A 27,154-nucleotide genomic window follows, 5' to 3' on the forward strand; every position below is an offset into this window, starting at 1 on the left:
ATGCACCATTTTGTTCCATAACTTGTTGCCATTTCGAATGTAATTTCATAATGCAAGTCTCATAGAAAGCCTTGTGCCTATTGAGAAAAAACTGGCCCAGTCGATTTTCTTAACTTTACCTTGGGTCTAGTTCGGAGCTTGTGGCGAGTTACTATCGATATATGTGACCGGCGTCCTTCTTTCTGACGGTCCATTTGTTGACAGTACAGATTTGAATTAAGTGTTTGGTCGCTTGGGAGTAGCTCACGGTAGGTAATTTCATGTCAATCTTACCAAACTTTGCCGGATATCCTAGTTTTGTAAGTAAAATCCATTGCTCCAGAAATAGATCAAAGGGGTTGCTATTCAGCAGTAAATCGGAGATACATATTTGGCCCTTGAAATTTGCGATAACTCGTGTGGAACCTATACGTGGAACTACTTTTGTATCCAGCTTTATAGATTTTGGACAATTTTTATTCTATTATACAATTTGCTACATGACGGTCAGACTCAATCATTTTTATAATTTAAACAACATTTTCTAAAATTAACCTTGCAGAGCGGCGTCCACCCCTGATATCAAAATAATTTATATGGAATCTTCTTCTTCTTCTTCTTAATTGGCGTAGACACCGCTTACGCGATTATAGCCGAGTTAACAACGGCGCGCCAGTCGTTTCTTCTTTTCGCTACGTGGCGTCAATTGGATATTCCAAGCGTAGCCAGGTCCTTCTCCACCTAGTCCTTCCAACGGAGTGGAGGTCTTCCTCTTCCTCTGCTTTAACCGGCCGGTGCAGCGTCGAATACTTCCAGAGCTGGAGTGTTTTCGTCCATTCGGACAACATGACCTAGCCAGCGTAGCCGCTGTTTTTTAATTCGCTGAACTATGTCAATGTCGTCATATAGTATATCTCRTACAGCTCATCGTTCCATCGAATGCGATATTCGTCGTGGCCAACGCCCAAAGGACTATACATCTTTCGCAGAACTTTTCTCTCTATTCACCATATAGCAGGTTATCTGTAGTACTAGACTAAAAGATACATAGATGGCTGTCTCCGGATCAAAAAACCACCAACCAGATCGATCATGTTGTGATAGACTGAAGACACGGACCACTATCTTGTTACAGCCAAGATTCGCACCCGCCTCTATGCAGTAAAAAACACACGCCATCAAATATCTGAGCGCACTCGTCAACAACTCGGCATAAGGGAATTGCAAACCATTGGTTTTCGGAAAGTGCAAAAGAACAGCTGGTACGACGAGGAGTACCGTGTCGCAGCGGAGAAAAAAAAGGCTGCCTACCTCGCAACGTTACGATCGACCACAACAAGTGCGGGATGGGATAGATACTGAGAGTTGAAGAGGGAAGCGAGACGCATTTGCAGACAGAAAAAGAAAGAGGCCGAAATGAGTGAGTACGAAGAGCTTCATAAGCTGGCCGACAGAGGTTATGCTCGAAAATTCTACGAAAAAATTCGGCGGCTTACAGAAAGTTTCAAGACCGGAGCATACATAAAGGTGATCTGGTCACCGATGCCCAGAGCATACATAAATTATGCAGGGAACACTTCTCCAGTCTGCTGAATGGCAGTGAAAGCACAACCTCAGGAGAAGGTGAACCCGTTTCCCCAATCGATGACGATGGAGCAGACGTTCCATTGCCCGGCCAGGAAGAAGTTCGAATAGCAATAACCCGTCTGAAGAACAACAAAGCGGCGGGGGCCGATGGATTCCCGGCCGAGCTATCCAAACACGGCGGTGGAGAACTGATAAGGAGCATGCATTAGCTTCTTTGTAAAACATGGTCGGACGAAAGCATGCCCAACGATTGGAATTTAAGTGTGCTATGCCCAATCCACAAAAAAGGAGACCCCACAATCTGCGCCAACTACCGTGGGATAAGCCTCCCCAACACTGCATATAAGGTTCTATCGAGCCTATTGTGTGAAAGATTAAAGCCCACCGTCAACAAACTGATTGGACTTTATCTGTGGGGCTTTAGACCTGGAAAATAATTCACCATGCGCCAAATCTTGGAAAAGACCCGTGAAATCAGAATCGACACTCACCACCTCTTCGTCGATTTCAAAGCTGCATTCGACAGCACGAAAAGGAGCTGCCTTTATGCCGCGATGTCTGAATTTGGTATCCCCGCAAAACTAATGCAGCTGTGTAAACTGATGTTGAGCAACACCAAAAGCTCCGTCAGAATCGGGAAGGGCCTTTCCGAGCCGTTCGATACCAAACGAGGTTTCAGACAAGGCGACTTCCTATCGTGCAACTTCTTCAACCTGTTTGTGGAGAAAATAATTCGAGTTGCAGAACTAAACAGAAAAGGTACAATCTTCTATAAGAGTGCTGCTGGCATATGCCGATGATATTGATATCATCGGCCTCAACACCCGCGCCGTTAGTTCTGCTTTCTCCAGACTGGACAAGGAAGCAAAACAAATGGGTCTGGCAGTGAACGAGATCAAAACGAAATATCTCCTGTCATCAAACAAACAGTCGTCGCACTCGAGACTAGGCGCTCACGTCACTGTTGACAGTCATAGCTTTGAAGTTGTAGATAATTTCGTCTATCTTGGAACCAGCGTAAACATCACCAACAATGCCAGCCTAGAAGTCCAACGCAGGATAACTCTTGCCAACAGGTGCTACTTTGGACTGAGTAGGCAATTGAGAAGCAAAGTCCTCTCTCGACGAACAAAAACCAAACTCTATAGTCACTCATAATTCCTGGCCTGCTATATGGTGCAGAGGCTTGGACGATGACAACAACTGATGAGTCAACGTAGCGAGTTTTCGAGAGAAAAGTTCTGCGAAAGATTTATGGTCCTTTGCGCGTTGGCAACGGAGAATATCGCATTCGATGGAACGATGAGCGGTACGAGGTATACTAAATGACGATATTGACATAGATCAGCGAATTTAAAGACAGCGGCTACGCTGGCTAGGTCATGTTGTCCGAAGGGACGAAAACACTCCAGCTCTGAAAGTATTCGACGCTGCACCCGCCGGTTGAAATAGAGGAAGAGGAAGACCTCCACTCCGTTGGAAGGACTAGGTGGAGAAGGACCTGGCAACGCTTGGAATATCCAATTGACGCCACGTAGCGAAAAGAAGAAACGACTGGCGCGCTGTTGTTAACTCGGCTATAATCGCGTAAGCGGTGACTACGCCAATTAGGAAGAAGAAGAAACAGTAATCCATGCCAAATTTCGTGAAGATACCACGTCAAATGCAAAAGTTTTCCATACAAAAACTTGATTTCGATCATTCAATTTGCATGGAAGCTATATGCTATAGTTAACTGATCTGAACAATTTCTTCGGAGATTACATTGTTGCCTTAGAAAATAATCTATACCAAATTTCGTGAATATATCCTGTCAAATGTGGAAGTTTTCCTTACAAGATCTTGATTCCGATTGTTCAGTTTGTATGGCAGCTATGTGTTATAGTGGTACGATATCTTCAGTTCCGACAAATGAGCAGCTGCTTGAAGAGAAAATGACGTTTGCTAAATTTCAAAACGATATCTTAAAAACTGAGTGACTAATTCGTATATATACAAACAGACGGACAGACAGACGAACATGGCTAAATCGACTCAGCTCGACATGCTGATCATTTATATATACTTTATAGGGTCTCCGACCCTTCCTTCTGGGTGTTACAAACTTCGTGACAAACTTAATATACCCTGTTCAGGGTATAATAATTTTAAACATATATACAAATGTCATTTAACAACATTTTATACCATAAACAATAGTGTTTACAAAACCAAATAATTGAATTTATTTATCTCTTGCTAAAACAATATTATCTAATAGTTTTGTACAATTAAAACTAAATTAGTGAAGTATGGGCACTTACTCGTACATAAAAATAGGAAATTACGTAGCTACATATAACTTAGCTATGATGTCAGGCGGTGATACACTTTTGGTACTATATAGAAAAATATAAATCTTAATAGCATATATAGGACAAATAAACCGAAAATGCAACCGATAATGATGGTGGTCCATTCCAATGGGCTAAAATTACTTGTCACCGGCAATACGTGTGTGTTGAGGCCAAGCTGCAAATTGAAGAAAATAAAGAAATTATTAAAAGCATTAGTGTTGTATAAAGATAATATAAGTAGCATAATGTTTCATTGAATATTGATGGGTGGAAGATGGCGATCTATATATGACCGATATATAAACAAACCCCAACAGTTGTCTATTGCTGATCATAGCTAAATTCCATATATTGGCTTGGCATAAAAACTGTGATCTGAATATTTACGAAAGGTAAATTAAAGCTTTATTAAAAAATCATTATATTTGCATAAAATTATAATACTTATATACATACTCTTGTGTTTAACAACTTCTTGCTATTTTAAAGACAATTTTGTTATGTGACTCTCATTGAAATTCAAGTCTGCATTGGTAAAAAACTGGGAATCATACAGCAGAAGACATATATTCATAGGTAGCTGCTCCCAACCACGCTGATGTGAATGGACTGGCGTCGAACATAATTTCTCTCAGATTCAGAACGGTCTAATTGTTGATAGTGCAGTTTCGAAGTTTTTTTGTACGAAATGGCATCTTTACATATATATATAGCGCAACACATTCAAACTTCTACAAAACGAGAGACAGCGAAGAAATAACGTGTGCGAAATTTCAGACCAAATCTCAAAACATGAGAGATCGCATATATAGGCAGGCGGACATACACGCAATGAACGAAATTAAAACTAAATCCGATTCCAACTCATTAAATATTCTTCAAGTGAATTCATTTGTGAAACAAACAGGTAAACGGTTCTAATCGACCTTTAGTTTAAAAGAATCAACTAAAACTACTGGTTTGAAGCTTTCTTAAAGAATTTAAACGGTAGACGTATTAAATAATATGAAGCACTTACCCAACCGCCATTTTCATTGATCCACGACACTAATTCATCTTCAATCACCTCGGACACACCATCAATCAATTTAGGTACATATTCCGGATGACCTTGACGCACGAAATCTACGGAAAGTCCGCCGGCAATTGCAAATAGGGATATAACTTTGCTCCATGTGATTTCAGAACGAAACAGATCACGACCTACGGCACCTAACAGCAATGTAATCGTTTCGGCTGAATGAAATTCACCGCTTGGTGCACGACAAATTTGCCTTGCAACACCTGTGTAGATACGCGGGTGCATGCGCTCTAGCTCGTCACCGAGCTTTCAAAGGAAACATGTGAGGTGTATAAAAGCAAAGTATATCAATAGAATCCACTTACCACCATCACAGCTGGGAATACCTCTCGCACTATCTCCATCGAAGGAGTGCCGAGTACACTACGTATGCGTTGAAAGCCCAACTTTTTATTGAACAACCCAGAACGACGCAGGCGTCTTCGTATGTACTGACCGCATATGCAACGTCCCTAGGTAAATTTTGAAACTTTATTTTTTAGTGAAAACTTTTACGGGCCTATGTGGTTTAATATACATACCTGTGATATGATATCCTGTGTGGGTATTTGCGTTGCCTTCCAGCCGATCGTGTAGGACAATTTTCTTGTGACAACATCGCTCACATTGCTCAGGCGTCGACGTGTTATATTCTGATTCACCTCCAATAAAGAGGTAGAGCTTAATGTTGCGGGAAAACTAAATTTACGTCGATTCTGCGCCTGCAGCAGCCGTTCTCCATGCGAGGGAAAGCCAAAGTTATCATTGTTCATGTTTTATGCTGCAAGGAAAAAATACCAATTTGTAAATAAATTTTAAAGAGCTTTTTTTTAAATTTAGGATATGTTTTTTCTACCTCTGACCCGCCAACCCGTTGTTTGTTGATTTCCAAACAGTCACTTATAGTCACAGGCGGTTATCAACCACAGATCATAGACTTAACGAAACCTAACAAAAATGTTCTAAAGGAAAAGAATGTGTAGCCAGCTAAAATTATCAGATCACTAAAGAGTAGCTGGCATACAAATAAATAATATGGCAGTTTACAAGTTGTACACTTTCTTGCTTCATAGGAGAAACATAATTATTTCTGTAGCGCCGACAGTCCATTGTACCTGTTTCAATGTATCCTTTCAATTGGTTGATTTTTATTTTCATTTTTTATAAACTTACAAAGGCGTACGGAGCTTAGCCTCACCAATCGATGTTGCCAATATCGCAAGAAAAATTTTCTTATTGTGTCCTCCTCCTTCTAGAGGTCTTCTTAGATTTGTTTGTTACTACATGTAGAAGCGGGCGTGTTGTTCGGGGACTTTATAAAAATACGACAAAATCGACTACCTGCTATTGACAGGCCACTGATCGAAGGTGCGCGCGGAAGCTAAGACAGTAATTTAGATATCTCAAAACAACTAACATAAAATATTAGACATAGCAAAGCCTTTAGCGCGTTGAGTGCCGTGTTCCGCGATCTATGCTCCAGAAAATATGTGAAAACGTGACACCATATCACAGTAGTGTTTGAAGATGTTTACTTGCAATTTGAAACTTTTACTCGTCGTTGCGTAACTGTTGTTGAAACAAGGAACAGTGGACTTCACACAACGACGAAGGTAAGATTGCCCTGTCGGACGAAAAGGTGATTGAACCAGTTTTTTGGGACTCTAATCTATACCACCATTGAATACTTCATTTGCAGAATAAAATAGTACTCTTCCACAATGACAACACACCTGCTAAACCGCCGCTTCTTTTGCAGATCTCCAGAAAACGTTAGTGGTCAATTGTAACCACTTGAAAGTATCCATAATTTGTTGGTTACTTACAATTCAATACGTATTGCACCACCCTCGTACATATTTATTGCCGTAATGACATTATTACGTTGACATACGTTAGACGCTAAAAAAACGCAAACGCACGCACTAATGTCAGACGACAAGTGCCGCAAAAGAAATCCGAAAGACAAGTTGCTTTCTTGTTGAGCACACTTGACAAGAGGATAGGAGGTGATGTCATTAAAAATGATACATTGCGAAATTATGAAACTAATGCTAAATAATCATAAATACAACTAATGAATGTAAAAAACCAATATCATTAAGTGCTGTTTGCCGATTACCATTGTTGTTGTGATTGAAATGCATAGCGCATACCCTGACCGGATGCCTGAGATGTACAAGTCGCTGTGGCGCCCATTTATGGTGACGCAATTCGAGGATTTATCGTGCATTGATTGGTAAAGACGAAAATGGACAACAAATGAATGTTGGTCGGTTGTTGTGGTGCGCGTGCGGCACAGCTGGTGGCATGCAACAGTATCTATGAAAACTATAATAATGACATGACCAAAGCATTATTGTTGCCTACTATTGGCGGATATAGTTGCACATTTACATTTGAATGTGTATGTGTGTGTGCAGCATACCAATTTAGTAACATGTTTGCTCTTTATCAACCTCCGTCCGGAGCATCACTTCCAGCCAGCCACTTTAGCCTTAAACAGCGCTCTGTGCTGCTAGCTCACAAGAGAGCTGTCATTAATGTGTAGTTGTCACTGTAAACGAGATGTCAACGCAAAAGTGATTTGTTTGGTATGCTGCAGTGCCAAATTAAATTATAAAAATTCGTAAATCTTTCAAACACTCGCCAATTTGTATAAGCGAATTCGTGCAAGCATCTTCCAAGTTTTTACTTTGTTAATTAAATACCTTCAGGATTGAAAAAAATAAAGACAAATATGTATGTAACTACATAGTACATACTTACTGAGATCAAATTGAAAGGTGAATTTCTCTATTTCATCTCCTCCAAAGTATTCCTCTCCCGCTGCAATACACTTACGCCAACGGATTTTATAGTCATCATAAAATTTGGAAAAAGCCTCCATCGGAATGGCTATCAGAGCCTTTTTTTCTATTTAGCTTTTATATCAATTGAGTCAGAAGTTACACGAAGTTGCATTATCGAACTGCTTTTTTCAATAAATTAAGACATAGAAAAAATCGAAGAATTCACTTACAGAGCCTTAAAAAACGACGCGTATCTCAAACACTAATGAATGTGAAATTTAGGATAGATGTCAGTAATAGTACTACCGACGTACAGAAAAACAAATTTACCGATTCAAAAAACACGCGAAGTATAAATTAAAAATTCACCTATCAATTTGATCACAGTAGTATATATCTATATGCCAATTCAAATATATTTTTCTTGAATCACATAAGGAGTAAAGTGAAGAATTATAATAGTTTAGTGAGTAGGTAGAGCTAGATTGGTTATTAAGTCAAGAAGGTAGGACAGTTTTATACCAGTTCTTTGTAACACCAAAAACCTCCTAAAGATGACGCCTCTAGCTCGTTCGCCCGGTTGACTACAGGTATGGGATGCGTGGATTTCAACCTTCACCTTGCGAAAGTTATATAAAAGTATCGGGATTACAAAATCCAACTCGTGCAAGAATTGACGCCGAAAGAACATCAAGCGCGACGCTCGTTCGGTGAATGGGTCTAAAACGAAATAGCCACCGATCCCGAGTTTCACAAAAACATTTATGTAGTTTAGCGATGAAGCAAACTTTTGGTTGAATGGGAATGTTAATAAACAAAATTGTCATTTTTGAGTGATAATCTAAAAGCCGTTATTGAGAAGCCGTCACATTCTGAAATCGGTAATAATATTAAAGTGGCGAATTTTATTGAACCATCATTAGTGACGTGCCTGAATTGGAGAGTGTTGATGTTGACGACGTTTGGTTCCAAAAAGACGGCGCTACAACTAAAGCTGAATTCTTCACAAATACTTTAAGTTATATGTGCTTTACTTCTTCTTGAAGCCCATATGTCTAACAAACACCCTTAAATGTCATACGCTGCTTAGATGTAATACAATTGTCTCGTCTCTTTAACAAAAACCCAATCCAATATTCTTCTTCTTGATTGGCGTAGACACCGCTTACGCGATTATAGCCGAGTTAACAACAGCGCGCCAGTCGTTTCTTCTTTTCGCTACGTGGCGCCAATTAGATATTCCAAGTGAAGCCAGGTCCTTCTCCACTTGGTCCTTCCAACGGAGTGGAGGTCTTCCTCTTCCTCTGCTTCCCCCGGCGGGTACTGCGTCGAATACTTTCAGAGCTGGAGCGTTTTCGTCCATCCGGACAACATGACCTAGCCAGCGTAACCGCTGTCTTTTATTATTACTCCCAACAATGTTCAATATGTTTGAAACAACAAAATAATTACAGCAAACTGAAATTTTTTCGCGTGTTCATTGTTTTCTACTTTATTCTCTCAGAAGCGACTACTAATCCATGGAGAAATTGAAATCAGTGTCATACTAACCTCTCTCAACAATTAACGGTACTCCAAACATTTCTTATTGTCGGGTAAGGAAAATCGTGTCGAAAGAAAGCGCAATAAAATGCGGTGAACTCTTACGAAAACGCTTTTTCAGAAAAGATGCGCCTACGCCGTGTAACACGAGAAACGTGCGTACAGCGCACCACAACACATCTACTGCAGTGTTGCTCATTTACGGCTGTTTCATTCTCAATCATGCGACCAATGCGTTAATCGCAAATGAAAGTAAATTTGTACATGCGACAAAAAGAATTGTTGACAATATGCAAAATCAAAACAAAAATCGTGGTTTGGAAATAATGTTAATTTGGAATTTCGATTTGTGTATAAAAACCAGCGATGGTGTGAAAAGGTCATTAGTTTACCAAAAGTCAAAATACCGAAATGACTTCCAATCTTAGCCAAATCGCGCTTGCGCTTTTCTTTTGTGTCCTCGTCGAAGCGGACATTTCACATTTCTTCGCAGACAACTATGGCTACTATTCGCAGCAACAACCCGCCGTGCCTAGTTTATATCCAGTACCACCAGCGCTGTCGCCCTCACAAGTGGGCGACGCATTTCCCACGTCCGCTCCAGCTTCACCGCCACAATCAACAAATTCACCCGTTGCGCCAGTGCGACCGTCCTCCACTACCGAGTTGACGCTGCCCGAGATTGTAGAGAACCGTGTCGCCAAGAGTGGTGGCAGAATTAATTTTATTCCATTGCAAAATCAGTATTTGACACCTGAAGAAGGTCGTCCAAACTTTGAGGCATCGAAGCGACCGCCTAGTTTTGGGTAAGTGAGTTCGCAGTTACTAGAAACTAGACTCGAAAGTATTTGAAGTATTTAAAACAAGTGATTTTCGAAAAGAGCGAGAGCAGGCGTTGATAACTAATGTTTTATACGCCGTTTTATATTGATTGAATCAGTTTTGATCCTGACTTCTATGAACTTAGTCAGTGTGGTTGTTACAAAAACAAATTAAACTTTGTTAATTGTTAAATAGAAAGTTTACTTAAGTCTTCTAGTAACAGCTCTATACAAATATTTATTCGTAACACGAAATATTTGTATCCACTGCATCAATCAGTCTTATATTATCAAAAACTATTTCGCTTATATCGGTAAAAGAAAAGCAGTTTCAATGGTCGGGACTATCCCACAAAAGATCGAAGTCGTCACCCGATGGGTGGGTTAAACTAAGACTGAACTATCAACGGAAACGAATCACACATCAGAAATAGAACGATAAGCTCGTCAAATAATCTACCAAATATATATATCATATAATATAGGCTTTTTGTGGATGATATGTTCAATAAGCTCCTATGGACGTTTTGGGATGTCGGCTATATCGATTAACTACATTTAATGGAAGGTTTAGGGGGTTTCTCCGTTAACAGTATTTTTTGACGTCTATTAAAGTCATAAAGGTAAAAAAATATAAGATATATACATATATAAAAAAAAAATAATTTGACAAAAGCCTTAATTCTATGCTTAACTGCCTCCAACATGAAACGATCTATTAAAAATGTTTAACTCACATTTACTACCGGTCATTTAAGCTCCAGGAGTAGAAATTGTACCAAGAAATTTGTACCTTGGTAATGTCAATCAAACTGAACAACTATTTTTTCTTTAATCAACTTCTTATGTCTCACATTTCTATAGCGTTGGATACTTTTACCCACGTCCCACATCCATTTTCATTCCGACGACGACTACTACAACCACCAGCACTACAACTATGCGTCCGGATCCTATTGTGGTGATTGATCCGCCTGACATTCTTCCCTCTGCGCAAGCACCGGCCATTAATGATCCCGTTGCGCTACAACCAGCCGCACCGGGTTATGATTATAATGTGCCTGCGGGTCCGCCATTTCAGCTACCCACACATGCGCCAGTATCTACACCTGCACCCGCCTACTTGCCGCAGGATGACGGCGCGCTCGATGCCGCTGTTACTCCCAATACTCTACGTCTAAGTGTACACGAAATGCGTTGCATGCAACACAATAGTGGTTACTTTCGCGCTGTGCTTAAAGTGGATAGTTTTATAGGCGCAGCGCCAATAGTCGACAACGATTCGACAGATAAGCGTTGTGAGTTGAAATTGTCGCGCAGTTACGTTGTAACCGACATTGCGGCGGAAGATTTTGAAAAGTGCGGCGTACATGCTTGCGGCAATGATTTATGTCTGCGTCTGCGCTTTCCCACCATACGTGGCATGCGTACAAGTGCGGATGGCATACTGACACTACACTGCAAGACGCAGGAGCGTGTGGCGGTCAAGACGCATGCGCTTAAAGTGAGCGTCTCCAATGAGTTGTAAGTAGAGGTGCTGAGTTAAAAGAAAATTTCACAAAACGCCATTAATATTGCAGGCAAGCGCGCAGTCTGGGCACCTATGCGCACGGCGGCACCCAGTTACCCTTTCGTACGCATGTAGAGCTGTTTCGACGTACCGATAACGGTTTCACACGTCACTTGGACACACACAGCGCTGTACTGCTCGGTGAGGAGTTGCTGTTACGGGCGCATGCTATTGCTGGCGACGGTAATCGACAGATTTAGTACTTAAAATATTACTCAATACAATTTTCAACATCCCACAGGTTGGAATTCTACTAAATTAACGGATGTGCATGTGCAACGCATCTCCGCAACCGGTGAGCTGCTCAACAACGTTGCTCTCGTCACAAAACAAGGTTGCATAAATCCATCCATGCAAAGCGTTTGCACACAGCCGCCGAGTTACGATCCACCGCTCGGTCATCGTTTGACTTTCAAGGCAGTCATGTTCCAAGGCATGCGCAGCGGTGATGAGCTCGTTTTATCCATGCGCATTACTGGTTGTTTGGAAGAGCGTGATTGCCATGTGGACGCTAGCAATTGCAGCCCCGTAACCAATTTGTGGCGCCATAAACGCCATACAGTGGTAGCTGCTAATGGCAACGAAGTATCGGAAATATCTCGCATTGCCTTCAGGGTTATGCTGCCAAATGACGAGGCCAAGGAGCTTCTAGATTCACCGAACGATGCAAGCCAAAGCTCAGACGTGAAACTAGGAAGCGAGCATGTATCTAGTTCTGTAAGGGAAAGAGAACATAAAGGTATGCTAGTAGAGATGAATGCATTGAAAATAATTTCTGCTGTAGGCTTCGTTTTGGCACTCACTGGACTAGGTATTTTTGCGGCAGTGAAACTCTCAAAATGATGTATTTACATTTACTAAATGGAGGTACAAATTAAACAAACCAAGTATTTTTTTTCATAGTCGAGAGCTCATACCTAAAAGAGTTCACTGTATTAATTTATCATAACAATCATTTTATGAATTTTAAAATTTTAAAATTAAGATTTTTTAATATATATGTATATAAATATAAAAAATATGTTTAATATGTAAATAGTAATAAATATTTCTACAAACTTATTTAATACCGCAGTGAAATTTGATAATTAATTAATTTCTAATCAGTACGCAGTAATTTAATATCAGCTTCAGGTTATTATAAAAAATTAATTAAATTATAATTCTGAATGAACATTCCAAAGTATTTACAAACCATATTTACACAATACATATATACAGCAAATACAATGTTCGATATGTCCCTTAGAGATCAAGAAATCGTTAATCAAGATATATGGTTGGATACCACAATATTATCTTGCTTTTTTAGAACCGTAAAATGTTCTGTGGATCATACCGGACAACTTTGACAAAGAGACTAGTTGTCAAAGACTGGTTTCGAACCAGCGTTTTTTTAATGACTTTGAAATGATCAGCATAATATCCCACACCGACCACTTAACATATGGTTGCCATACAAACTGAACGATGAACTATGTCCTTGAATGGAAAACTTTTTCAAGTAAATATCTTTGGAGGATGGAGTTATGTGTAGAAGTTTACGCAAGTGAGGATAGTTCTCTGAGTGCCATTCACTTGGAAGTGACCGACTGCCGGTCTTAAACAAGACATTCTCTGGAAAGCCACAGAAAATCCGTTTGAAGGCGAGCTAAAGTGAGAAGGGGAACTATACCTCGCCAGGATTGGCGCTATGTGTGAAAAGCGCCACGAAAAAAAAACACCTCCAATGAATATGAAATAGCAGTCTCGAATGTGAAATCCCCCTTTGGATGATGACCACGGCAAACGCATTAAGGATAACGATTTAAGAGCATGCGTCTCGAATGTCTGGTCCTTTTAAATGGGAAGGCGCCATTTCCAAGTTGGTTGATATCTTCGTAAAAGTAAAAGACACAACAGCCGTACAAGAAGTACAATGGACGGGACAAGGAGTGAGACAAGTAAGTCCTTGTGGTATTTATTGCAGTGACCATTAAAAGGATCGCAAATTCGGTGTGAGATTCCTGGTGAATGTATGTCTAGCTACAATCCGCATCAAAGCGAAATTCTTCAAGTACGAAATTCGTCAACATATCCCACGCCCCTACGAAAGAAAAAGACGATGTGACCAAAAATGTCGTCTATGAGCGCTTGGAGTGCACCTATGAGAGCTGGCTCTCCACGATGTCAAAATTGTACTTCACAAAAAGGGTATCTTTGGCACAATGGGTAGTAAGTTCAGCGTCCAAAATGAAGCATCTCAAATGGGTTGAGGCTGATCGACATCGCCGGGGCTCGAGATATGTTTATCTGTAGTACTAGATTCCAGCATAGGAAACATCAAAATTCATGAAGCTACCTGGCTTTCACTGGATCGAAAATCTACGAACCAGATCGATCGTGTTGTGATAGAAGACACGTTTCCCGTATTTTAGACGTGAGTAAGCTCCGAGGTTCTAATATCGACGCGGACCACTATCTTATTGCAACCAAGGTACACACCCGCCTCTATGCGGAAAAAACACACATCAACAAACACAGGAAACGTTAGACATCAAGAAGCTGTATTCACAACAGACAGCCGAACGATTTTCTACTCGACTTGCACTCCTGCTCTCTGTGAGCACTCGTCAACAACTCGGTATAAGGGAACTGCGGAACAAGCTCCTTACCTATAGCTGCCAACGAAACCATTGGTTTTTGGAAAATGCAAAAGATTAGATGATACGATGAGGAGTGCCTTGTCGTAGTGGAGAGAAAGCAGACTGCCTACCTTCCGTGAAAAGAGGATCGACACACATCATCTTTTCGTCGATTTCAAAGCTGTTTTTCACAGCACGAAAAAGAGAGTACCTTCACGAACTTCAAAAATAAAGTTTTCGGGAAAATCGGTTTGAAGTTTGAAGCAGGTATGAAAGTCAGGTATCACGGACGGTCGTTTAAAACGCTGTAACTCCGTTAGCTTGACTATAATTGACACAAAATTTTGTACACAATATTCTCGACATATTGATTGTTTAGAAAAAAAAATGAGAAAAAAAAATTTTAAAGCCTTATCCCCCCGTTGTGCCACATGTGTATGAATTTGGTATCCCCGCAAAACTAATATGGCTGTGTAACTGACGTTGAGCAACACCAAAAGCTCCGTCAGGATCGAGAAGGACCTCTCCGAGTCATTTAATACCAAACGAGGTTTTAGACAAGGTGACTCCTTATCGTGCGAATTCTTCAATCTACTTTTGGAGAAAATAATTTGAGCTGCAGAGCTGAATCGATAAGTCTCATTGTCTTTTATAAGAGTGTACATCTGCTGGCGTACGCCGATGATATTGATATATTATGGCCCAAAACAATCCAGATCTGAAGCAAAGGAAGAGGAAGATCTCCACTGCGTTAAAAAGATCAGGTGGAGAAGAACCTGGCTACACACGGGACCGCCAATTGGCGTCAAACAGCGAAATGGAAGAACTACTGGCGTGCTGTTCTAAGCTCGGCTATAACCTCTATTATTCATATTTCAAGAGTAAAAATAATAAATTAAAAACAAAAATAAAAATTTTCGTAACTCCTTGCAGTCCTCGTCACACGTTTTATCCTTGTCGTCATTCAAAAAGTAAAACAATGGCGGATAATTAACTGGTACCAATACTATTATACAATCTTGAATATCTAAATAATCGAAATATTACATGATTATTTTTTTTTCAAATTTCTTTGCTAGGATATACGTTTGTATTTCGATTGATTCTATATCGCTATATCAGTCTAATAGAAACGCTTTTCCAAAAGCTTAGAAAAACTTTTCGTAGTAAACCATGGGATGCGGAACAAAATTTTTTTTTTATAACAGCTCATCGATAGTTACTAAACACCTCCATAAATGTATGTCTTTATATATAATTTATATTTCTTTTTATTTTAAATCAATTGTCTTTAAAATTGTATGACTTCTGATTTCGATCAATGACTCTAAAATACTTATTTATTTAGATAATTGAAATAAATGCTAATGGCTTGCTTTAATCAAAAGCCATTTGAACACTTTAAATGCAAAAGTAATGCTAAATACATACATAAACGATAAATAACACTCAATTCAATAAAATAAATCACAGCTGACTTTCAACTGTTGTCAATGTCAATTATTTAACCAACAAACTCGTCAGACGGATAGTTACGTTACTTGGCAGGCAACATGATTTTGTCGAGTAGTTGTATGTTAGCCAGACAATTGTTATCCAAGTAAAAGGAGCAATTTGAATTTTAATACAGCGTAAAGTCAAAAACTTTACAAAAACTTTACAAAATACATACATGTGACTATGGTTAGACAACTTTTAATATTTAAAAAATATTTACAGTAGATAACCCATACATGAAACAAACTCGAATTTTAATTTTTCTTCGTGATATATATAAATGAAAGTTGTATTCAAAAATGATGCTTCTTGAAGTTTTAAGTTGGATATCCAGGCTTTCTAAATAACTAAAGCAATTTTTTTTTATAACACAGTTATACTGCTAGGTCGCTACTAAAACAGTTTTAATAAATTTCAAAGAGATTTGTCACTTCACTATCAGAGTGTCGCACTACTTTACGCTGGACGTAACAAAAGTCACCATTTACTCAGCTGCACATAACCTGTATTGATTTGATTTATATTATAATGTTGTAATTGTAAATGCCTCTTTCGCACATTTGTTGCGCGCACTGCTTATTTAGAATGAATTAATGAATCCAGAGCTCATTCAAGTACTTTACACCACATACTCGGAGTTGCATGTCTATAAATAACTGTTAACTTGGTGTTCACTTCTTTTATATGAGTTCATTCATGAGCTCCATGTTCAGAGCGAATAACTTCCCGACATTGTTTTGCCTTGTAGTGCATAGAGTTGCAATTGTCGGTATCGTTTTTATTTATTACTTCTCTTTTTAAAGTCACAATGGTCTGCTTGTTTTAGTTTTGTATTTGCCTTTCCTAATATTGTGTTTATTAAAATGCCACAATGTTTAATTGGTCCACAGCTACAACGCGCGCATAAATTATTCATGCGAAGCGAGTGCACGCACCTTATACGATTTTATTTCTATTTAATGTGCACCATTGTTGGACTCTCTTTCTTTAATGGGTATAGAGGCCACATATAGATCAATTTGACTCCTGCGTCATGCCTTGCCCTTGGAAGGTAGTATCTAGGTGTAGAGTGCATATCTGACGTTTACCTTGCTTTTATACTCACCTCTTGCAATGATGGCTTAGGAAATCACCACAGATTTTGAATTCAATTACAGGTATCAATTTATTTTCTCGTTTTAACGAAAATTTTCAACTGCAACTGTATTTGAACTACTTTATGAGTTTTTGAGATATCGATCTGAATTATTGCATTCGTCCTTTTCTTTCCAAGAAGCTGTTCATTTGTCGAAACAGCCGATATCGAACTACTATAGCACATAGCTGCATTACAATGTGAGCGATCGTACTCTGTGGAAAACTTTTTCATTTCAGCAGATATTATTTCACGAAATTTGCCACAGATTATTGGCTAAGGCAATAGTGCAATCTCCAGAGAAATTACTATAGAATATAGCTATCATACAAACTCACTGATCGAAATCAAGTTCTTTTAAGAAATATTACAGCTTAAAAGTATTGCTTTGAGACATAATAAAATTGCAAGCCGGTACCATTTCCAAACTAAATTTGGAAATTTTTTTGTAATTTTAATTAAAATGGGACATGATGAATTGTTTTAGGGCAACATTTTTCTCTTTTTCAATTGAAGCCATTTTTCCGAGGCTTGGACGTTGAAGCATTCCTTCAACAGTTCACTTGGATAACTGTCGATTTGACTTCGGCGTGAAATGGTGGAACAATTTTTCATCCACGGGTGTGCCATGCACTTAACCTAGATCTTTCACATGTCCAAGTATTAATAAACGAGACTTGGCTTTCCGCCGGTATGTAACTGTTATACTTCGTTGTTGTACTTCGATTGAAATAAAAAGGGTGACAAACCCGTATCCTTCAAACTAGCAGTGTATAAGACTCATGCTAGTGTACTATTTATACTATCGCATTACTATGATTTTTTTATTGTTTCTATTTATCGCACACTTCAGTATTCTTACGTATTTGCAACAACTTTGTCAATCTACATCAACTCATTCATAAATAAATCATTTGCCAATAAAATCCGCTTAGAAATCAGCAATAAATATCTACGCGATATCAATAATAACAAGTAAGAAAAGACTAAGCTCGAGTGAAACCGAACATTTTATATTCTTGCAACTTACAAGAATGAATGTCCGAGAAATTCCTTGACGAAAATATTGGTGGGAGTATTGTCCTAATTTTATCTATTTTTGCCAACACTACATACATTAACATGTCACATTCAAAAAAAAAAAAAAAAATTTTCCCTGGATTTCATTAACATACAATCACAAATCATATGAAGAAAATTCCATCCGGATGTTCGAAATTAATTCTGGTATTAGTAATATATCCCCATATTACTAATACCAGAATTAATTTTCGCTCAATTTCATCCATTTTAGGCACAAAGATGCACTTTTATGAGTGAAATGTGTTCTCTCATTTTTAATGAGATTACTCACGTATTTACCGGATTCAGCAAATTTTTAGAATACAGAGAGGTACTATTACCAGAATAGGATTTTCTATAATTTTAAATTGTATATCCCATACTTTTTGGCACTTTATATGTTTTCGGTAAATGGCGTTTTGTGGGTTTGGCAGTGGTCCAATTACACCTATCTACGAACTCCGCCTTACTTTTTTGTCAAGTAACATGTGTACCAAGTTTCATCAGGATGTATTAATTTCAGTTTCAAGTTACAGCTTGCACAGACGGACGGATAGATAGACAGTCAACCAGATTTCAATTCGTCTCGTCGTCCTGATCATTTATGTATTCATGAACCTATATCTATCTCGCTTACTTTTCTGTGATACGTACAACCGTTACGTGAACAAAGCTATAATACTTTGTAGCAACGGGTTGCTAGAGTATAAAAATTAATTAAAAATTCTGCTCGAATATTACACATATGACGTTAGTGAGTGAAAAATAAAACAACAACACAGCCGGCATATTTATGCTTATCTAGCCGCACCGCCACAACTCCACCAAGGCAACAATCGAGGCGACTAAACAAAAGTATGTGCGCGCTTTTTATAAGTCCAGTACATACTTTACCTGTTATTAATGCTCTGCGGCATGCGAAATTAATAGGATCGGCACGTTTGTCCTCAGTGTCTACATAAAACTAAAAAAAAAACGAGAATGCTAACAAGCGATAACATCTGTGACCGTCCTTAAAAGCGGGTTATGTGCGCCAAAACTTAATGCCTTAATGCTTGTTAGTAATTCGCCACTTGCTACAATAATAATAACTCCTAGATAAGTTCAAGCAATTTCTTTTGCTGCTAATTTACACTATATTTTGCACAGTTCGAATTAGTTGGTGGTAACACGTCAGACATTTGCACTTTGCGCTTTTTTAGGACGCCAGTATTGAGTGCGTCCGTCTACTTTTGGTTAGTGGCGTCAATCATATGCCAAGAAATTAATACACGATCATCAGAGCTTGTGCCCATTTACGGTGGAGCTCTCGTAAATGATCTAACGACAACAAATTGTCGCAATAACTAATATTATATTTAGGTAGTGTTTTCATTTACTTTGAAGTTGAAAATATTCATGTTTTCGACATATTTGGACGCAGCCGTTAGTGATGGGAAGTTGATAACGGCGGGAAATTCACTTATGCATGGGACTATGTTATAATATTAATATAACATAGCGTTTAGTACCTAGGCCTTTAGTAAACCCATTATGAAACCACTGGATTTAAAACCCCTCATTATGTATATTGTGGTTTTTCTAAACCACCGCTTACTTCTCATGAAGTTTATCAGTACAAAAAGTTTTATCTGTGCAACTTCGTTCGATATTACATATGCATTCACATAAAAGACGTTTTGTAGTATCCTCTTCGTCTACTTCCAGACAGCTTCTACAATAGTCCTGAAATGGTGTTTCTAGTCTACTGGCCTTTCTGCCAATTAGACAGTGAATTGTTAGCACAAATACTAGAATTCTCAGACTAGTCCATTCGACGCCACGTTTGTTTGCATGTCGAGTTAATATACATACTTGTATATAACATGTTTGTCGATTAAATATCTACAAATGGACAGAGGCATACACATTTTGCTTTACTGGAGTCTAATTGTACGTTGATGCCCGCTGTGGCCAGTTCCTATGATTCACAATTACCAAGAGTATCACTATGTTCTGGAACCCATTTAACGTAGAATATGTAAGTTGTCAGATCCAGTAAGAAATCAAGGCATTTTTTCACTTTCACTCGATTATCTAGTGTGGAGATGCTTATCCCTGCGTCTCTGTCCACCTTGCAGCTTTACCACTCTTCTGTGGAAAGAAAAGCAATATTGGGGACCGAATTTCAGTACAATTTTCTAGGATTACGTGAATCAGTGGTATTGGGTATAAAAGAGAAATGCCCCGTCAGTTTAATCTTGATTAACTAATTATACCATGAACAGGGTATATTGAGTTTGTCACGAATTTTGTAACACCCAGAAGGAAGAGACCCTATAAAGCATATATAGTATAAATGATCAGTATGTTGAGCTGAGTGAATTTAGCCATGTCCGTCTGTCTGTCTGTCTGTTTATATACGAACAAGTCCCTCAGTTTTTAAGATATCCTTTTGAAATTTCGATCAGAACGATCGGAATCAAGTTCTTGTATGGAAAACTTTTATATTTCACAATGTATTTTCACAAAAGGTTGCACAGATTATTTTCTAAAGCAACAATGTAATCTCCGAAAAAATTGTTCAGGTCGGATTACTACAGCGTATGGCTTCCATACAAATTGAACATATAGTTACTAAAAGAAATGCACCTATGAAGGGTATATTAGCTTCGGTGCAGCCGAAGTTAACGTTTTTTCTTGTTTTTGTATGAATTACTCTTTTAAGATATATACTTAAAGTTCTGAAATTTCTACCTCCTCGGTGACCCATTCGAGCAAAATTTTAGGCTGAATGGAATGAGGCATCAATTTTTAATCATAGTACAAAGAAAAAGTTTCACGTATGCGGCTACGTGCTCTTTGATTTCACTGCGCGCCATTCTTTCCAAACCACATAATCGAATCATTGACCGATATTGCTCTTTTTTATTTAAAATCTTTTTTTCTTAAAAAATTCACGCCTAATTTTTCATGCGTTACACTGGTATAGATCTATAATTATGCTAGAATAGTGTGGTAAGCTAATTGTCCACGCATAGACCAGTTTTGGTTCTTTGCGTTACAAGACTGAGTTCCGTTACAAAGTCCATGAAGAATAGTCATCCTTTAGGACTCCTGTATTTGAACCGAAACACTGTGTCTCACTATCACTGCCTCTTCCAGTATTTCATACCGTGGGGGTCCCAAATGTTTAAAGTGTAGCCTTACCAGCGCGGGCGCGTACACCTGTCTTGGCAATCTCGTCCTCTGTCTCATTGCTATCGATGTGCTAGTGATCTGGCATTCAGTAGAAGTGAATTTACTTTCTTCTGGCGATATTCTGTTCTGCTACCCTGCCTTTTAAAACAGTTCTGACCGATGTGCGAAGCGGGGTCAAAGCCGTGATAGCTGTTTTGGCTATCCGCTGATTCAATAGAGAAAGCTTCGCGGATTTTCCGATAGCAAAGACCTCCAGCAGCTTCAAAGCTGCCTTTTGCCTAGCTCTGGACAGTATACAACAATTCCATCCTCCATTTTCGAACCATCCTATATGTTTTAATATGTTGTGCGCAGCTGACTAAATTAAGTCCAACTATATTCTTCTACTCTGAACCTTCTTTCCCAATTGAAAAGTGGGATCATGTATTCGATGTTATGCCCGAAGGTTCCATATGTAAATTCACTTGCAGCCAGTGATCCATCGATAGTTGGAGTGGCTTAAAAGCTCCCGTTATGCGCGGCACAGCAAACTTCTGAACTCTTTCCATTGGCTTTTGGTAAGCAGATTTCTGTAAGCTCGTCCACCACACTACTTCATCATAAGCAGAATTGGCTTTATAGTCAATCGTTGTGTAGTACCACTGAATGAGAAGGAGAAAGCCTCCAAGTTGTGCCGAGCATCTGTCTACACCCATATATGGCATTGCTGCCCTCGTTTACTCTTTCTTCCGTATGGTAATTGCTGTGGTCCTATTAATTAAGAGAAGTCTCCAAGGTGGGATTTTTGTATTTCCCAGTAAAAACAAGGATAATCCACTTTTTCTCTTTTCCACCCCTGACCCGCTTTTGATCTCCAATTTTGGAGAGTCATAATACTAATATACATATTTGTATGTGTTTACTATAAATATATTATATGTAAGAAATAAAATATCTATATTAAGCGCGAGACATTAAAGCAAATAGCACTTTATTAAAGCTTTTTCGGAAAAAATTTTCTTGATAGTAGTGAAAAGTTTTTAATTAATTAGCAATTTGTGTGAAATTAAACGAAGTCGGCATCGGGTATATTATTGTCTCTCACACCATTTGTACCAATTGACTCATAAATGATACGAGCTTTTAAATTTTGATAATAATTGTAAACAATACTTTCCTGTCAAATGCTCTCAAAAAAGTAAAGGATCGTAATTGTCGCAGTCTCATTTTCTATCATTCTTAAATGAAATATTAGTATAAACATACTTAGCTTACATTTCTTAGCGAGCTGAATTCAACCAATATGAACGTTAGGATTAGCCTACCCCTGTTTGAGATTTTCTTTTGGCGACTCTGTTCGTGGAAATGCACATACCAACATCCATCATTAGTGGCAGTCGGTTGAGAGCAAACGTGATAAAATGTGATTGACAGCAGTCTTTGTGATATATACGATTTGCCTGCAACAACAACATGTTTGATGCAATTAAAATTACTACAGCGATTATTTTCTACTCGTATGCCGAGAGCCACCGATGAGTAACGAATTGCTAGCAAACCATGTGGCTGAAAAATGCCACTTAACACTTTTACTTAAATATTTTCAGCTTACCAGTGTTGCTGCATTTTGTTTTTATGGTTTTTTGCATTTGCACGATTGGTTGGAAATGGATATTTTGCAAATTGAATCTTAGCGGTTGATTTGTTCTGGTGTAGCCGTTATACTGAGAGCTCAGATAATTTTAAAAAATGTTTCCAACGCTTTGGCACACCTTTGAATGGAAAAATGTGTGTATGTAAATACATATTTGAATGTATTGTATAAAATTGTTTACTATTTACATTTTTTATTCTCGTTCTCTATTGCTCTGTGGCTGATCAGCTCATTTGTTTGCGGCATTTGATCGGACTGCGCGGCGCGTGGAGCTGTCAGTTGCAAATTACTGTGTATTTTGCGGCTTAAAGCTCATGTTTCGCTTAATTTATGCTACAATTTCTCACTTTTTATTCTAACAGCTCTAGCACTGTGATTGTCAAATTACACAAAAATATAATTTTATTAAGTGCTAAACTGTGTTTAATGACAGTAAATTAGATTACACCATGACAGTTATGTGCATGAATTTGGTTAGAGACTTACCAATAAGCTGTTTTTGAGGTTAAGTAAAGTTAAATCGAAAGTTATTAGGTGTTAACATCGGCTGCACCGAAGCTAATATACCCTTCACGGGTGCATTTCTTTTAGTGACTATGTCTTCAGTTTGTATAGCAGCTATATGCTGTAGTAATCCGATCCGAACAATTTCTTCGGAGATTACATTGTTGCTTTAGAAAATAACTTGTGCAAACTTTTGAAAATATGTACGTTGTGAAATGTGAAAGTTTTCCATACAAGAACTTGATTCCGATCGTCCAGTTTGTATGCCAGCTATATGTTATAGTGGTCCGATATCGAAAGTTCCGACAAATGAGCAGCTTTTTGAAGAGAAAATGACGTTTGCAATATTGCAAAACGATATCTTAAAAACTGAGGACTAGTTCGTATATATACAGACAGACAGACGGACATGGCTAAATCAACTCAGCTCGACTAATTAATGTTTCATGCTAAGAAAATAAAAATTACTGGCAAGCGAATGAATATGTCATTCAAGTATAAAAATATCGATAACAAATATAAATATAGCTAAGCTTTGATTTCAGTGGATTTTTTTGACTTTTACCACGTGCATTGAGAGCGGTTTGAAATAAAAAATAAAAAAGCGCAAAGAAATTAAGAAAAAATCGACTGACTTATCGGTGATCGAATGAGTTCGTGTGCTTGCTCGTAACCTAAATTTCATATCTATATACATATGTACATAATTGTGTATATGTATGTATGTATGGATGTGTATCTGTGCAAACGAGCACCTTGACACTGCCGTCAGCAAAGGCATAACTTTTCGAATTGTTTACTTTTTTCATGGGTAATTTTGCACAGGCAAAGTTTTCATACTAGTGTAATTGGCGTTGCTCTTTATTGCTCGCGGTGCACAGGTGAAAAATGAAATAAAATTAATGAAACAGTAGCTTCGCCCATATAATTACGCAAACCGCATATCAGTAGCAGGCACAGCTGTAGTTGTCACTATAGTCGCTTATATGTATGTTCTTTTGTACACATAAATACAATATAGTACATATTAACAATATCATCAGCACTTCATTTAGCTTTGTAATATGTCGGAGGGAAAAGGTAATAAAATATTGAAGTGAAGAAAACAACAATAGTAACACTAATAATACACCTTTGTGCTAGCATGCACACATCATTGGTGTGGATGTGCATACAGTGGTTAAAATAAATAAATGAATATACCTGATCACTTGCAAAATATTTTTAACAAGAGAAAACGTCAATTTCGGTTGCAGAGTAGCTATAACACTCTTTACAAATACAAAAGATTCCTTACAAAATTTTGTATCTTCAGTTTGTATGGCAGCAATATGCCGTAGTGGTCGGATATCAGCTATCTGGAAAAATTAGCAGCTTTTTGATGAGAAAAGGAGGGGTTCAAAATTTCAGATCGATATCTCAAACACCGAGAGACTAGTTCGTATATATAACGACGGACCCATAGCCCACAACCAATGGCATGTGCGCCCAAATCGACTTAGCCTGTCACCCTGATCATTTATATACTAACAATGCATTTAATTAAGTATACAATGCTGACTCAAAACTATATATTGTTCTAAAGAAGTCGACTACATTGTCACAAAGTTTTTACCAACATATACTAATGAGAGCAGTACACCGATTATAGTCATATAGTTTCGGCTATTATCATTTATTTATAGCTAAGGTCTGAGAGCAGCGAAAAGTCGCGCTGGGGTAACTTTTTGGTATCAGTCATTTTTTTTTTTTTATCAAAAAATAGTGTTGCCTAAATTCATGATATCCTTTTATCAATTTTATTAAATTCATATAAGGTGTACTAAAAAAATATTCATTATGTGTGCAACTGAAGCAATTCATAAAATAACTGGGAAGTTGATTTTCATAAGCTTTTCTTTAGAACTTTTTACAAGAAAGTCATTCGCCATAGACAGAAAAAGGCAGTAGTCCGTACTATAAGAAGGATGCATTAGAATCTACAGGCCCCTTTCTTGACAATTCTTGACAGCACTTTACAAGCTGTTGGTATGTAACCTTACTTAAATGGTTCCAGACGGAAAGAAAATCCATGCTTTGATTTTATTCTTCAAAACGCAACCTTTGCGGTTTACTTCGACAAATACCTTAATATCAAAATAACGTTTATTTTTAGAAGTATTTTTAATTTTGCAGAAACTTTTATTCAGAAGGTAAGAAGATAATCTTTATCGTTTGAAGTGATCGCTTTGGTCTTAGAACACATATATGGTAAAACAACGGCACGGCATTGTTGTAAGAAATTATATACTATAAACATTAAAAAATCCTTCAGTTTATAAATAAATTTAAGAAAATTTCTATTCTGTTTCAAATATTTATACTGATCTAATATCAAGTTGCGATTCAAAGTTTTTCCAAGTTTAGTGAATTTAAGAGTTTCTACTGGTCTTATTTCTAAATAATATCGATAAGAAAGACATTTTTGCAAGATTAATCGGAATTTTAAAGTGAGCCACTGTAAGTGACGCGTAGTAACAACGCCAAAAAGCATCAGTTCGCAGTCAATTAAAAAATCCCATAAAACCGGCCTTTTATGAGGGCAAGAATGTGTGCAATTTACTGCCGATACAAAATGCTGCTCTACTAAACATGCAACTAAATATATGAAAATTCATACATCCAAAAAAAAAGAAATTGTAAACACTTTCGGGCTATTAAAATACTAAAACTTTGTATTTATAAGTACTTGATTGGCGTAGTCACCGCTTACGCCATTATAGCCGAGTTAACAACAGCGCGCCAGTCGTTTCTTCTTTTCGCTACGTGGCGTCAATTGGATATTCCAAGCGTAGCCAGATCCTTTCTCTTTCTCTGCTTCACCCGGCGGGTACTGCGTCGAATACTTTCAGAGCTGGAGTGTTTTCGAGTATCCGGACAACATGACCTAGCCAGCGTAGCCGCTGTCTTTTAATTCGCTGAACTATGTCAATGTCGTCGTATATCTCGTACAGCTCATCGTTCCATCGAATGCGATATTCGCCGTGGCTAACGCGCAAAGGACCATAAATCTTTCGCAGAACTTTTCTCTGGAAAACTCGCAACATCGACTCATCCGTTGTTGACATTGTCCAAGCCTCTGCACCATTTAGCAGGACGGAAATTTTGAGTGACATATTGAGTTTGGTTTTCGTTCGTCGAGAGAGGATTTTGCTTCTCAATTGCCTACTCAGTCCGAAGTAGCCCCTGTTGGCAAGAGTTATCCTGCATTGGATTTTTCGGCTGACATTGTTGGGGGTGTTTACGCTGGTTCCAAGATAGACGAAATTATCTACAACTTCAAAGCTATGACTGTGTGAGTGCCAAGTCTGAAACCTCGTTTGGTATCGAACGGCTCTAAGAGGTTCTTCCCGATTCTGACGGAGCTTTTAGTGTCGCTCAACGTCAGCTTACGCAGCCGTATAAGTTTTGCAGGATAGAACCTTATATGCAATGTTGAGGAGGCTTATCCCAATGCAGTTGGCGCAGATTGTGGGGTCTCCTTTTTTGAGGATTCTGCATAGCACACTTAAATTCCAATCGTTGGGCATGTTTTCGTCCGAACATTTTTTACAAAGAAGCTGATGTATGCTCCTTATCAGTTCTTCGCCGCCGTGTTTGAATAGCTCGGCCGGGCCCCGCCGCTTTGTTGTTCTTCAGGCGGGTAATTGCTACTCGAATTGCTTCCTGGTCGGGCAATAGAACGTCTGCTCCATCGTCATCGATTGGGGAATCGGGTTCGCCTTCTCCTGGCACTGAAGTATTCCCTTTCCCTCCATAATTTAAGTATGCTCTGGGCATCGGTGACTAGATC

The 27,154-nt window shown here is 38.4% G+C and overlaps 2 protein-coding genes across 10 annotated transcripts in view; one reads left to right on the forward strand and one right to left on the reverse strand.

Annotated features, from left to right (window-relative positions):
• Nucleotides 1-3,807: 3,807 nt before the first annotated feature.
• The window catches only part of LOC108973727 (bcl-2-related ovarian killer protein), a 41,445-nt gene continuing 18,098 nt past the window's right edge, over nucleotides 3,808-27,154 (reverse strand). For 8 of the 9 annotated variants that reach the window (XM_018941223.1, XM_018941240.1, XM_018941214.1 and 5 more), the window contains 4 exons: nucleotides 5,505-5,743; nucleotides 5,289-5,435; nucleotides 4,921-5,229; nucleotides 3,808-4,077 (listed from right to left, as the gene is read on the reverse strand). In XM_018941223.1, coding sequence (XP_018796768.1) covers nucleotides 3,913-4,077; nucleotides 4,921-5,229; nucleotides 5,289-5,435; nucleotides 5,505-5,735 — 852 coding nt within the window. In that variant the 5' untranslated portion in view covers nucleotides 5,736-5,743 and the 3' untranslated portion in view covers nucleotides 3,808-3,912. Of the gene's footprint in view, nucleotides 4,078-4,920; nucleotides 5,230-5,288; nucleotides 5,436-5,504; nucleotides 5,744-5,818; nucleotides 6,039-27,154 lie in introns of those variants that run through there. The other variant, XM_018941245.1, reaches the window with a different exon arrangement.
• On the forward strand, nucleotides 9,659-12,618 carry LOC108973722. Its single transcript, XM_018941168.1, has 4 exons — nucleotides 9,659-10,102; nucleotides 10,982-11,641; nucleotides 11,698-11,870; nucleotides 11,929-12,618. Exons 1-4 carry the CDS (start codon nucleotides 9,708-9,710, stop codon nucleotides 12,528-12,530), a joined length of 1,830 nt encoding a protein of 609 aa, XP_018796713.1. The 5' UTR covers nucleotides 9,659-9,707; the 3' UTR covers nucleotides 12,531-12,618.

This window comes from Bactrocera latifrons, unplaced genomic scaffold (genome assembly GCF_001853355.1).
Source record: "Bactrocera latifrons isolate USDA-ARS-PBARC rearing strain unplaced genomic scaffold, ASM185335v1 scaffold_110, whole genome shotgun sequence".
NCBI lineage: Eukaryota > Metazoa > Arthropoda > Insecta > Diptera > Tephritidae > Bactrocera > Bactrocera latifrons.

What these genes read in the sequence shown, in the direction of transcription:
- LOC108973722 (XM_018941168.1), top strand. Translation starts at nt 9,708, where the DNA reads ATGACTTCCAATCTTAGCCAAATCGCGCTTGCGCTTTTCTTTTGTGTC. An exon ending in GTGAGCGTCTCCAATGAGTT is followed by an intron (nt 11,642 to 11,697) that starts GTAAGTAGAGGT and finishes TTAATATTGCAG; the next exon opens with GCAAGCGCGCAGTCTGGGCA. An exon ending in GCATGCTATTGCTGGCGACG is followed by an intron (nt 11,871 to 11,928) that starts GTAATCGACAGA and finishes AACATCCCACAG; the next exon opens with GTTGGAATTCTACTAAATTA.